Source organism: Oncorhynchus masou, chromosome 1, assembly GCF_036934945.1.
Source record: "Oncorhynchus masou masou isolate Uvic2021 chromosome 1, UVic_Omas_1.1, whole genome shotgun sequence".
Classification (NCBI taxonomy): Eukaryota; Metazoa; Chordata; class Actinopteri; order Salmoniformes; family Salmonidae; genus Oncorhynchus; species Oncorhynchus masou.
The window spans coordinates 19,624,914-19,638,424 of record NC_088212.1 but is presented as its reverse complement, the minus strand read 5'-3'; the positions used below and the strand labels follow the sequence as shown (position 1 = coordinate 19,638,424).

Below are 13,511 nucleotides of genomic sequence, written 5' to 3'. Positions count from 1 at the left end.
AATGAATGTAGTACCTTCAGGCGTTTGGAAATTGCTCCCAAGGATGAACCAGACTTGTGGAGGTCTCCATTTGTTTCCTGGGTCTTGCCTGATTTCTTCTTATTTTCCCATGATGTCAAGCAAAGAGACACTGAGTTTGAAAGTAGGCCTTGAAATCGAGCCACAGGTACACCTACAATTGACTTAAATTACGTCAATTATCCTATCAGAAGATTTCCAAGCTGTTTAAAGGCACATTCAATTTAGTGTATGCAAACTTCTAACCCACTGGAATTGTGATACAGTAAATTATAAGTGAAATTATCTGTCTGTAAGCAATTGTTGGAAAAATGAATGGTGTCATGCACAAAGTAGATGTCCTAACTGACTTGCCAAAACTATAGTTTGTTAACAAGACATTTGTGGAGTGGTTGAAAAACAAGTTTTAATGACTCTAATCTAAGTGTATGCAAAATACCGACTTCAACTGTACATGCGATGTTAAAGCTTTTGGCTGATAGTTTGTTTGCCTTGTTGGGTCTTTTCCTGGCTTCCGGATTGGTACAACTACTGCCTCCTTCCAACTACCTGGTAGTTTCCCCTACTCCCAGACTCTGTTGTACAACACCAATACCTTATCCAGTGACTCATCCCTAAGATGGGCCAACATAACTGAGTACACATCATCTTTCTCAAGTGAAGTTAATCCAGCATTACATATTGCCCCTTTCACCTCTGAATCAAATCAAATAAAATAAAATGTTATTGGTCACATACACATGGTTAGCAGATGTTAATGCGGGTGTAGCGAAATGCTTGTGCTTCAAGTTCCGACAATGCAGTAATAACCAACAAGTAATCTAACTAACAATTCCAAAACTACTGTCTTATACACACAAGTGTAAGGGGATAAAGAATATGTACATAAAGATATATGAATGAGTGATGGTACAGAGCAGCATAGGCAAGATACAGTAGATGGTATCGAGTACAGTATATACATATGAGATGAATATGTAAACAAAGTGGCATAGTTAAAGTGGCTAGTGATACATGTATTACATAAAGATGCAGTAGATGATATAGAGTACAGTATATACGTATACATATGAGATGAATAATGTAGGGTATGTAAACATTATATTAGGTAGCATTGGTTAAAGTGGCTAGTGATATATTTTACATTCTTTCCCATCAATTCCCATTATTAAAGTGGCTGGAGTTGAGTCAGTGTGTTGGCAGCAGCCACTCAATATTAGTGGTGGCTGTTTAACAGTCTGATGGCCTTGAGGTAGAAGCTGTTTTTCAGTCTATCGGTCCCAGCTTTGATGCACCTGTACTGACCTCACCTTCTGGATGATAGCGGGGTGAACAGGCAGTGGCTCGGGTGGTTGTTGTCCGTGATGATCTTTATGGCCTTCCTGTAACATCGGGTGGTGTAGGTGTCCTGGAGGGCAGGTAGTTTGCCCCCGGTGATGCGTTGTGCAGACCTCACTACCCTCTGGAGAGCCTTACGGTTGTGGGCGGAGCAGTTGCTGTACCAGGCGGTGATACAGCCCGCCAGGATGCTCTCGATTGTGCATCTGTAGAAGTTTGTGAGTGCTTTTGATGACAAGCCGAATTTCTTCAGGCTCCTGAGGTTGAAGAGGCGCTGCTGCGCCTTCTTCACGATGCTGTCTGTGTGGGTGGACCAATTCAGTTTGTCTGTGATGTGTATGCCGAGGAACTTAAAACTTACTACTGTTCCATCGATGTGGATAGGGGGGTGTTCCCTCTGCTGTTTCCTGAAGTCCACAATCAACTCCTTAGTTTTGTTGATGTTGAGTGTGAGGTTATTTTCCTGACACCACACTCCGAGGGCCCTCACCTCCTCCCTGTAGGCCGTCTCGTCGTTGTTGGTAATCAAGCCTACCACTGTTGTGTCGTCCGCAAACTTGATGATTGAGTTGGAGGCGTGTGTGGCCACGCAGTCGTGGGTGAACAGGGAGTACAGGAGAGGGCTCAGAACGCACCCTTGTGGGGCCCCAGTGTTGAGGATCAGCGGGGTGGAGATGTTATTGCCTATCCTCACCAGCTGGGGGCGGCCCGTCAGGAAGTCCAGTACCCAGTTGCACAGGGTGGGGTCGAGACCCAGGGTCTCGAGCTTGATGACGAGCTTGGAGGGTACTATGGTGTTAAATGCCGAGCTGTAGTCGATTAACAGCATTCTCACATAGGTATTCCTCTTGTCCAGATGGGTTAGGGCAGTGTGCAGTGTGGTTGAGATTGCATCGTCTGTGGACCTATTTGGGCGGTAAGCAAATTGGAGTGGGTCTAGGGTGTCAGGTAGGGTGGAGGTGATATGGTCCTTGACTAGTCTCTCAAAGCACTTCATGATGACGGAAGTGAGTGCTACGGGGCGGTAGTCGTTTAGCTCAGTTACCTTAGCTTTCTTGGGAACAGGAACAATGGTGGCCCTCTTGAAGCATGTGGGAACAGCAGACTGGGATAGGAATTGATTGAATATGTCCGTAAACACACCAGCCAGCTGGTCTGTGCATGCTCTGAGGGCGCGGATGGGGATGCCGTCTGGGCCTGCAGCCTTGCGAGGGTTAACACGTTTAAATGTTTTATTCACCTCGGCTGCAGTGAAGGAGAGTCCGCATGTTTTCGTTGCAGGCCGTGTCAGTGGCACTGTATTGTCCTCAAAGCGGGCAAAAAGGTTATTTAGTCGGCCTGGGAGCAAGACATCCTGGTCCGTGACTGGGCTGGTTTTCTTTTTGTAATCCGTGATTGACTGTAGACCCTGCCACATACCTCTTGTGTCTGAGCCGTTGAATTGAGATTCTACTTTGTCTCTATACTGACACTTAGCTTGTTTGATTGCCTTGCGGAGGGAATAACTACACTGTTTGTATTCGGTCATGTTTCCGGTCACCTTGCCCTGATTAAAAGCAGTGGTTTGTGCTTTCAGTTTCACACGAATGCTGCCATCAATCCACGGTGTCTGGTTTGGGAATGTTTTAATCATTTTAATCGTTGCCATGGTAAGTGGTGCATTCAACACATAATTTACTTCCTCCTATCCAGCGCTCCAGGATGCTCCTCTCTCATTCTCCTTCTCCCCCTCCTTTGACAAATTTGTAGAGCTATGCACTTTGACAAATGCTTTGGCCATCATCTCTGCCTTCTCCTCATCTGTTACTGCTCGTCAACACTGGATAGTCCCATTCCCTTTTGACCAATGGTGTCGCCCTTCCAATGGTGTCACCGAACCAACGCTAACATTACCTCTGTGTCTAACGGATAGTTCTCCTCACCTGGGCCTGGGCCTGGGCCTATTTATACTGAATCAGATGTTGGAAGTTATGCATCCTTTTCAGTACTCTAAATGCCATGTTCCTACTCCTCACCATTGCCCCACACTCATCTGTCCACTATGGGACTGCTTTCATCCTCCCTGAACTCTTAGGTATAGCCTCAGTAGCTGCCCCCACTAACGCTGTTCTCACCCAGTTATTCATACTATCCACATCCCCTCTCATATCCACACGAGCCATCACTTGTTCACTCAGTTCCTGAAACTGATCCAACTTTTCCCTTCCAACACCCACCTGCCATCCACTGACACCTCCCCCTCCCTCTGGCCTACTGTGCATGCTATGGGGTAATGATCACTCCCTACTGTCGACTCCTCCCATACAGATTCCTGCCATCACAATAGATTCCAGAGTGAGGTCTAAGGCAGACTCTTCCTGTGGCTACATCAATCCTGGTCCCTTCAGCCATAATTCAGGCACACCAGATCTTTCATTTCTATCAGGTTTTCCATCACTTGGCCATTTCCAACCATCCGTCCCAAGAGCATGTTGTGGGCATTAAAATCCCCTCACCACATTACCTTACTTCTATCCTGGCCCTCCACCCTCTCCAGCACCTCCAGGTCCAATATCTGACAAGGATTATAATAGTTTTCTACCACTAGCATCCCTCTTCTCAACCACACCTCCACCACCACCACATATTCCTGTTCAATACCTTTGCCTAGCAGTCATCCGAGCCTGGGAAAAAGCACAAATATGATGGTATTACATTGCACCTTTGGACATGAAGTCCCACAGCATAGCTAGCTATCGCAATAGCCAGCAGATCCGACTTGCTCACTTACAGCTGCACTAGCGTCAGACAGCATTCCTCTAAATATTAAAGCTGCTATATGTAACTTTTCTGGTGACCCCACCAAATCCACATAGAAATTCACATATAATTAGCACTAGCGCAATTGGTAACTGCCGTTATCACAATGATGGAAGTACCAGATACCTATAGACTTTGTGTACCAGATACCCATAGACTTCCAGTCATTGCACCAACCCCTAGTTAGCATTGGCTTTCAAAACAACCTCTAACATCCTTCATACTGGACACAGAGACATACAAATGTTATCCCCTCGTTCATCTGACTCTGGGGAAGTAGATAAAGGACATCATTGCCTAGTTTTTGCATCTTTTACTTTTGTTTTTTTACACCAGACTCAAACAGCTGAAAATACAATCTTTTGGTAATTGAAAAGATATTTCACAGCGGTTTGTCACAAACTGAAATTAGGCAAAAGATTAGAATTTTTGCAACCAGGAAGTGGAGGAGCAATTTCTTCTTATTGCACATTTAAAACACCTCATGGCCGCTTCGAGATATAGTCCAAAAAACATACCTCAACCCAGAGATGACAGATATTGCATATATGCATTGTACTCTAAATTGTCTCATTATCCCAACTCTTACACCAGGAAGATTGAACTACTATTTCTTGCAGTCGTTCAATCTTCTCAGTTTCACAGTTGGGATAATGGGACAATGTGTACATTGCATTTCTCATCCCTGGATTGACGTACGTTTTCCGAGCCATATCTCGAGCCGGCTCCACAGTAATGCTGTTCGACCTTAGTACAGCTGTAAACAAGCTGGTCGGTTATGCTTGGAGGTTCGCTTTGGGTGATAATTTCAGGCCCGTATGGGGGTTTTGCGCCCTATTTTGTTAATGGTGTATGTGATGTGTGATCCGCGTTTATGACCAGCTTTCATTCGTGCCGTGTTCACATGCTAGTCGGAATTAGGAAACTCTGAAATGTACGACTTGCTAACTGGTTGTAGTTATACAAGTCCCGTGTTCAACGAATAGGCAAGTCGGAAATGTCAGAGTTTATTAAATTCAACTAGCATTTGAACGCAGCATCATCGCTGCTCCTTTTGGAACGTCGTCTGGGTCTTTGCGTGTCAAAAAAGATACACGTCAAATAACATGATTTGACGTGTAAAATAAGCTTATTGACCAATCAGGGCCTGAATATGACCTCACGTCAAATAATAATTTAACATGTTCATACATTTTGGTTGTAGTTATACAAGTTGGAAATGTCAGAGTTTCATCGTTCCAACTATCCATGAACGCAGCACCAGAGCTGCTAGTCATAATTTCGTGTCGCGTCTAACAACTACATTTGCTTTCTCGCCTTGTTCACGTCTCCTGGCATATCTTCTAGACGTTGAGGGAGTTGTGTTAACGCCCCGGGTGAAGCAGGTTAGCATTGATTACATTCATTTTGGAACTGCGTTCGAGTTAGGTGATCCGTTTTAGCCGACGGCGAAGTCGGCTCAAACAAAAGTGATGTAGATTAATTAAGCGCGTGGATGAATAGCACCAAATATTGTGTACTATATTGTCAAGTGACCGCTCTAAAGATGGAAATACATGTCCTAAAATATGGAAGGAGGCGAGATCAGGTGGGACCATTTTAGCCAATGAGAGGACAGATGTGTGTGGAACAATAGGTCATAGATATAGACAGCTATGATATAGATAGAGGCTATGCGTCTGTGACAGCATGGGCAGTGCCTTTATTTTTTTAATATATATTTTTTTATTGAACCTTTATCCATTTAAAGGAGTCAATTCTTCTTCATTGTCTAATCGTTTCCAACTTATAGGAATCCCCACACAGTTGACTACTTTAAAATGGTGGAAGCCCTCATTGGGCTACCAAGTGGCAGCAGCAGTCTTAGGCACTGCATTTCAGTGCAAGAGGTGTCACTACAGTCCCTAGTTTGAATCCAGGCAATATCACATGCTCTACTTTCCGGCTACCCGGATAAAGCACTAAATAAACTTCAGTTAGTGCTAAATACGGCTGCTAGAATCCTGACTAGAACCAAAAAATGTGATCATATTACTCCAGTGCTAGTCTCCCTACGCTGGCTTCCTGTCAAGGCAAGGGCTGATTTCAAGGTTTTACTGCTAACCTACAAAGCATTACATGGGCTTGCTCCTACCTATCTCTCTGATTTGGTCCTGCCGTACATACCTACACGTACACTACGGTCACAAGACGCAGGCCTCCAAATTGTCCCTAGAATTTCAAAGCAAACAGCTGGAGGCAGGGCTTTCTCCTATAGAGCTCCATTTTTATGGAAGGGTCTTCCTACCCATGTGAGACGCAAACTCTGTCTCAACATTTAAGTCTTTACTGAAGACTCATCTCTTCAGTGGGTCATATGATTGAGTGTAGTCTGGCCCAGGAGTGGGAAGGTGAACGGAAAGGCTCTGGAGCAACGAACCGCCCTTGCTGTCTCTGCCTGGCCGGTTCCCCTCTTTCCACTGGGATTCTCTGCCTCTAACCCTATTACAGGGGCTGAGTCACTGGCTTACTGGGGCTCTTTCATACCGTCTCTGGGAGGGGTGCGTCACCTGAGTGGGTTGAGTCACTGATGTGATCTTCCTGTCTGGGTTGGCGTCCCCCCTTGGGTTGTGCCGTGGCTGAGATCTTTGTGGGCTATACTCAGCCTTGTCTCAGGATGGTAAGTTGGTGGTTGAAGATATCCCTCTAGAGGTGTGGGGGCTATGCTTTGGCAAAGTGGGTGGGGTTATATCCTTCCTGTTTGGCCCTGTCTGGGGGTGTCCTCGGATGGGGCCACAGTGTCTCCTGACCCCTCCTGTCTCAGCCTCCGTATTTATGCTGCAGTAGTTTATGTGTCGGGGGCTAGGGTCAGTTTGTTATATCTGGAGTACTTCTCCTGTACTATTCAGTGTCCTGTGTGAATTTAAGTGTTCTCTCTCCAATTCTCTCTTTCTTTCTCTCTCTCGGAGGACCAGAGCCCTAGGACCATGCCTCAGGACTACCTGACATGATGACTCCTTGCTGTCCCCAGTCCACCTGGCCGTGCTGCTGCTCCAGTTTCAACTGTTCTGCCTTATTATTATTGGACCATGCTGGTCATTTATGAACATTTGAACATCTTGGCCATGTTCTGTTATAATCTCCACCCGGCACAGCCAGGAGAGGACAGGGTAGCCTCGTGGTTAGAGTGTTGGACTAGTAATCGAAAGTTTGCAAGTTCGAATCCCCGAGCTGACAAGGTACAAATCTGTCGTTCTGCCCCTGAACAGGCAGTTAACCCACTGCTCCTAGGCCGTCATTGAAAATAAGAATTTGTTCTTAACTGACTTGCCTAGTAAAATAAAGGTAAAAAAAAAAAATTGCCTGCTTTCTTCCTAGGTTTTGCCCTTTCTAGCCACCGTGGGTTTCTGTACAGCACTTTGAGATATCAGCGGATGTACGAAGGGCTATATAAATACATTTGATTTGGATCACATCCGACCATGATCGGGAGTCCTATAGAGCGCAGCACAATTGGCCCACCATCGTCCGGGTTTGGCGGTATTGTAAATACGAATTTGAATTAGTTCTTAATTGACTTCCCAAGTTAAAATAATAAATTGGCTAAGTACATGCTAAATCATGTTATATCCATGATCAATCCTCTATCTCTACAACAGGCACAACCTGATATAAAGTCGTTTTTTCCCCCCGAAATGACACGTGCGTCCACTTATATCAGTGCATTGTAACAATACGAAATTAATATTCGATCAAATAAGCCTCATGTAGCAAATTAGCAATTCAATTTTTTCAACCAAATTCGACACTATAATTAACCTCCATACAACATTTCCTCACTTCGTTGTTTTATTTTCGTGGACAGATTTTAAACGAGTAAAACTTCTCGATTTGCCTCTTTCTCTGGTAAGGATTCTGTGTTTTCACACGGGTCGGTGATGCAATTAAAACTAGTTTGAATATTCGAACATATATTTTATGGAAAATATATGTATGTTTCTGAACAATGCATAATGCTGCCTTGTTGACAACATGACCGTGCGGTGCAGATTACTGTTAGATTTTCGATTTTTCCTGTTCTCGTCAAGGGCTGATAGCCCTCGTTTCTATAACCCAAATCAAGGTCCGGACCCTAATTCTCCAACTGAGTAGGGGGTTTGTATCATAACGTCGGGGCTTTTCAGGCAACACAAACACGTCTATGGATTGGCTCGCCCTAATGGGACAACAATTCCTTTCAATATAGGTTCGAAAAATGTATTTTTTTGAAGTATTTTGCATGGCTAGTACATGTCCCTGTCATTGTTTACAAATTTATGTCTGGCTAGGTAGCCAAATTAGCAGGAATGTTAAGTTATCTAGCTACGTTAACGTCAGCTAGCAAACTGAATGGACACTGACTGAGCAGGTGCAATGTGGGCTGTGAAGTCCTTAGCTCGCCAGCCAGTTATCTCGTAAACCAGTCAGTCACTGCTAGTTAGCTGTCTAGCTGATTTCGCCGTTGTGCTAACTCTAGTTCTGTTGTTGTCAATGAAGATCTGCAACACACTTGACAGATGGGCAGCCTGGCCAGATTACGCTGTTCAATTTGATTAGGCCCTTCTAGCTACATCAGTTGGGTCAAGTTAGCTAGCTCGATAGCTGGGCTAACTACAACAAGCATGCCCTGCATCGGCTGTACATGTAGTCCCACTAGTTACACCCTTGTAATAAAATGATGGCCTCCAATTTCATATCCAGGAATAGTGCATGTGATAGGCTACACACTTATTAAAATCATCAATGACATAATGAATGGTAATAACTCATTAATGACACCGGTCAAGTACTGTATCTACACACATCTACACTCTTGTCTTCTATCTCTTTACTAGTGTGTTTCTCATGTTGGCTTGTCATGCTTTTGCGCTGATTAAGTGTCTTAATTACATAGTTAGGGCTGTTTTGTTTCCTGACACTGGAGCCATTTAACTCTACTGGACACCCTTTTGTTTTGGTTTAACAAGTTGAGCTGGTTAGAGCAAAACTGGCCCTATTTTGTTACATTGCATATACCGATATGGGTTGTTCATTCATGGTCATCTCTCTATGTTGCTGATCTCATCTTGCCACAGGACAGCAAGACAGAATAGAAAGGATAGACTGTGATATCCAGGGGTGAACACACAAGTCCGGATCGGGAATGACAACTGAATTGCATTGCTGATCCTTGCGTTTCTTTACTTGCAGTTGATGTGAAATGTTGACGTGTGAGATAAAATGAATAAGCACAAAATGATTACTGAGAAAGGGTGAGTAACCAGTCTTGAACACATGCGCCAGGTTCTTTCTGTGTGATATGTGTGCGTGTGAACCCAAGTGTTTCTGCCAGATTCTCTTAGTCTCTCTCACACACTGCCCTCATATGCTACACTCTTGTTTGCTCTATGTCTTGTGACAATGTAAGGTCAGTCTTAGGACAGCAACACCACAGATCATTAAACCTGCTAGGGCCAGTCACGATGCCATCTTGACCCTAGCTATTGTGTTGGGTTCCTCTGTCAAACATTACTGTTTTGGGGTCAATCACTTTTTGGGGCCTTGTAATAACTAGCCTATTGTCACTTTAGCCTTAGTCTTGCGTCGCCAGACACTGAGACAGAAGCTAGCCTATTTTTGATTCTCCACCTGTAATCATGAGCTTTTTTACCTATAGTAAGAAGGCCTAACATTTCAATGGCAAAGCACAATTTCTATTTTTTGATAAGCTATGAACTCTGAAAACAGTCATAATGTTTACCCTCTTGTAAGGCCTTGGCAGAATGTTTGACTCTGAGTGTGGTTGTCTGTTCTCTTTAGCCTAACTAATGTGTCTGAGTGTGTTAGTAATGCATGAAGGTATATGTATGCGCATGTGTATTTTTGCTTTGGTAGATTTGTTTGGGCAGTATCTTACTCCATCTCCCTCTCACTGTATTTTGGTCTGTGAGTTTGTTTGCCTCTTTTTTTTTCTCTGTCTTGTCTGTGTGTATCCCTCACTCTGTCTTTATAAGGTCATATGAGAGACATTGGGTCTATTTCTACATTTTGATTCTCTCTCCCATGGCTGTTGTCATTCCAAAGTGACCTTTGACCTCACTGCCCCTTATGAGCTTAATATAACCATAGAGCAGGGTCATGTTCATTAGGGCGTACTATGGAAAATATTTGCTTTATGAGAGCATGGGCTGATCATGTCTGGCTATGTGTCAAGTATTAAACCTCTCTCTCTCTCCCCAGCGTTCCCAGTAACTCCAGGGTGCTGATGTTGTTTGGCCAGCTGGAGAAGCTGAACAGGGAGTCCATGCTGGTGGACCCTGAGATAGCCAGGCAGATCACTGCCAAGATCCTTCACCTCATACAGACTCAAGGTGAGAAGAGTGCTAGCCTACTGTATACTACCCCTTTTACACTCACTGAGCCTAGCTGATCAAGCTAGCCTGTTACTCACTGACCATATAGTTGCTGAAACCATGCCATAAAGGCCAATGGGAAATAATATCTTATATTAGAGTCAGCAAACCGTAAAACTTCCATTAAACGCTGAGTCTCCAACAAGTGCCTGTTTCTTGTAATAGCTGGGTATAATTTCACATTTTTGCAAATAAACGCTAGCCTCTAATAAACGCTTGTTCAAAAAATAATTATATAATTAAGCTGCACACATTTTGCCAGTCTACTTGGTGGAATTCCACAGCATCTCTAACTCACACTGAATGATAGCTGGCAATACAGCCTGATAATAGCTGCACCCTATCATATTTGTATCACAGACATATCTGATCATACCTGTATCGCATGTCTTTGTGGAACCTCTCAAACAAGTCAAGCTGAGGCACTTGTGCTACAGATGTAGGATCTTAATTTGATCACCCTGTTGTAGTATAACTTTCCTCAATGCAGGACATTTTAAAGTTGTAATGTATTTGAGGCTTCAGACTTGATTTTCCCAAATGAAAAATGTATATGTACAAAAATGTCCATTTAATTATAATCCAAATAATAATTCACATTTTCTGCTGCAGGATTATTTCCCTGTTGTAGCAAACTGGCTCAAATTATGATCCTACATCTGTACCTTTGTGGCTGCAATACACCTGCACCAAACCTCTACCTCACCTGCGTCGCCAAGCCCCAACAACGGCTCATAACAACACTTCAACATTATTTGTATTCTTCTCATGACTGCACTTCCATTCAGCTCAACCCCATTACAGTATTACTCTCATTACTTACAGTATTATGCACACATGACATTCACTCACTCACCCCTGTTATTCCAGCTGGTGCATATAGCATTATCAAAGGTTGTCTTGGCCATCTTCTCCTCTGTACCTTTATGCTAGTGCTGATGTTGTTGTAGCTCGTTCTCTATGGTAATCCACCATGTTGTCTTGGGCCTTCCTTCTGGAGTCCAGATGCCGTTCATGATTCTTCGGATACAAGTTGTGTGTAAGGTGTATATATTTTTTGGTCATTTTCAGCACTTAGAATAAGCTTATAGGCCTGCTCCTAGAAGTGTTGTTAGTAAACTGCTCTGGTAGATATTGAGTTTTGTGTTGTCTTGATCTTAAAATTAGTTTGAACTTTGTGAAGGTTGTTTGTTGGGCTGGGAATTGCCAGTGACCTGACAATACAATATTATCACGATACTTAGGTGCCGATATGTATTGTGATTTGATACTGTGATTTTTATTGCGATTCGATGTTCCAAACATGTTGCTCACCATATGTTGGCTGCTGAGGGACAAGACAGAGCCTGGAGAAAGTTTTGAGCAGTCATGGAAATAAAAGTGCTCCCTATTTAAAAGAAGATTGAGAACAAGCTAGGAAGGAAAAAATACTGCTTTGGTGTAGGTACAGCCAACTAGACGCTTAAAGGATATTTCGATATTGTCAATGCGATACATAGTTATCACTAGTCGTTTGTCCTTTGTTGATCCAAGTGCTGGTACACTGTCATGGCAGATGGTGATCCCTAGGTATGTAAAACTTTGTCAAGTAAGTCCAGGTCATGTTTGTTTTCTTTTTTTTTTTGTTGCTGTGTTGATGGGCATGACCATTGTCTTGCAGTTAATAACCAGTCTGACTTGCATCTCAGTTTTTTTCTTGTAGGGTAGTTGTTGGTGAGTTTTGTTGGTGTGTGTGTGATAAAACATCCTGGTCATCAGCAAAGTCGAGGTCTTCTGGAGTTGAATACAAGGTCCATCGTAATTCCTCTTACCTGATCTTGTTTTTTTTATGTAGAGCTGACCACACTTACTGTCCTGTCCTGTAGCCTGTCTTTAGCATCTCAGGGTAGATGAGGACTCTTTTCAAGTGACAGCCTATAGGATATGTGAATAGGTCAAAAGGTATTTGGGTGGCTAAGTAGATGTTTGGTGACATCAAAGGGTATGTGTTTGTTGGTCAGGGGAGATTTACGAGGGTGAAAGGAGTGTTGGGATGTTAGTGGGTAGATATATCGGGGGTGGTTGTCCTAGAATGGCATGTTGCATGTCTTTAGTGGTGGTAACATTTTAGCAGAGGGATGGTTAGCTCTGTAACTAGACCCCCCCCCCCCCCAGTGAATACTCAGTTCTCTGCCCCATTGGGAGTGATACCTGCCCCCCTCCAAACCTCTTGGACTGCCCAGCTCCCTCACCAATGTGAGTTCCTCTTAATCCTTCCTCCTTCCCACCCCCCTGCTGGCTCTTACGTCACAGAGAATCTGACATTTGAGGAAAAGCTGTTTCAGCCAGCAGCCCTCAGTGAATCTTCTCAGACAGACTGCACTGAGGAAGGCCATCAAGTGTGTGTGTGTGTGGACACAAACACAGGTCCTGGTTTGAGTGAATAACAAACATTTGCATGCCGTTTTGCTGTATAGGGCAACTGCTTCAGAAAAAAGAAAAGCCTGATAACTAATCTGGTGTATCACGTCATTCCGAGTGAAGACTGCTGGGTCAACAGCTGATGGAGAAAGTGAGATCCCGTCACTTCATTCATTAGTCAGCAATGTGATACTGTTTGGAAAAAACACATTGGCCTTTTGCTATTGAGATAAATGGCATAGCTAGAAATATAAATGTCAGAGACTCGCATGACACAGCTGTGTTGTGGACACTCACATCCATATATAGACATCGGTTGCATTGACAAGGGTCAGTGGTGGTACATTGGGGCGGCAGGGTAGCCTAGTGATTAGAGCGTTGGACTAGTAACCGGAAGGCTGCGAGTTCAAACCCCCGAACTGACAAGGTACAAATCTGTCGTTCTGCCCCTGAACAGGCAGTTAACCCACTGTTCCCAGGCCGTCATTGAAAATAAGAATTTGTTCTTAACTGACTTGCCTGGTTAAATAAAGGTAAAAAAATAAA

The 13,511-nt window shown here is 43.7% G+C and overlaps 1 protein-coding gene across 2 annotated transcripts in view; it reads left to right on the top strand.

Annotated features, from left to right (window-relative positions):
• The first annotated feature begins 8,289 nt into the window (after window positions 1-8,289).
• LOC135527434 (cytosolic carboxypeptidase 1-like) overlaps window positions 8,290-13,511 on the top strand; it is a 48,604-nt gene continuing 43,382 nt past the window's right edge. For both annotated transcript variants that reach the window (XM_064956036.1, XM_064955987.1), the window contains exons 1-3: window positions 8,290-8,380; window positions 9,364-9,425; window positions 10,393-10,523. In XM_064956036.1, the coding sequence (XP_064812108.1) occupies window positions 9,394-9,425; window positions 10,393-10,523 (163 nt within the window). In that variant the 5' untranslated portion in view covers window positions 8,290-8,380; window positions 9,364-9,393. The remainder of the gene's footprint in view (window positions 8,381-9,363; window positions 9,426-10,392; window positions 10,524-13,511) is intronic.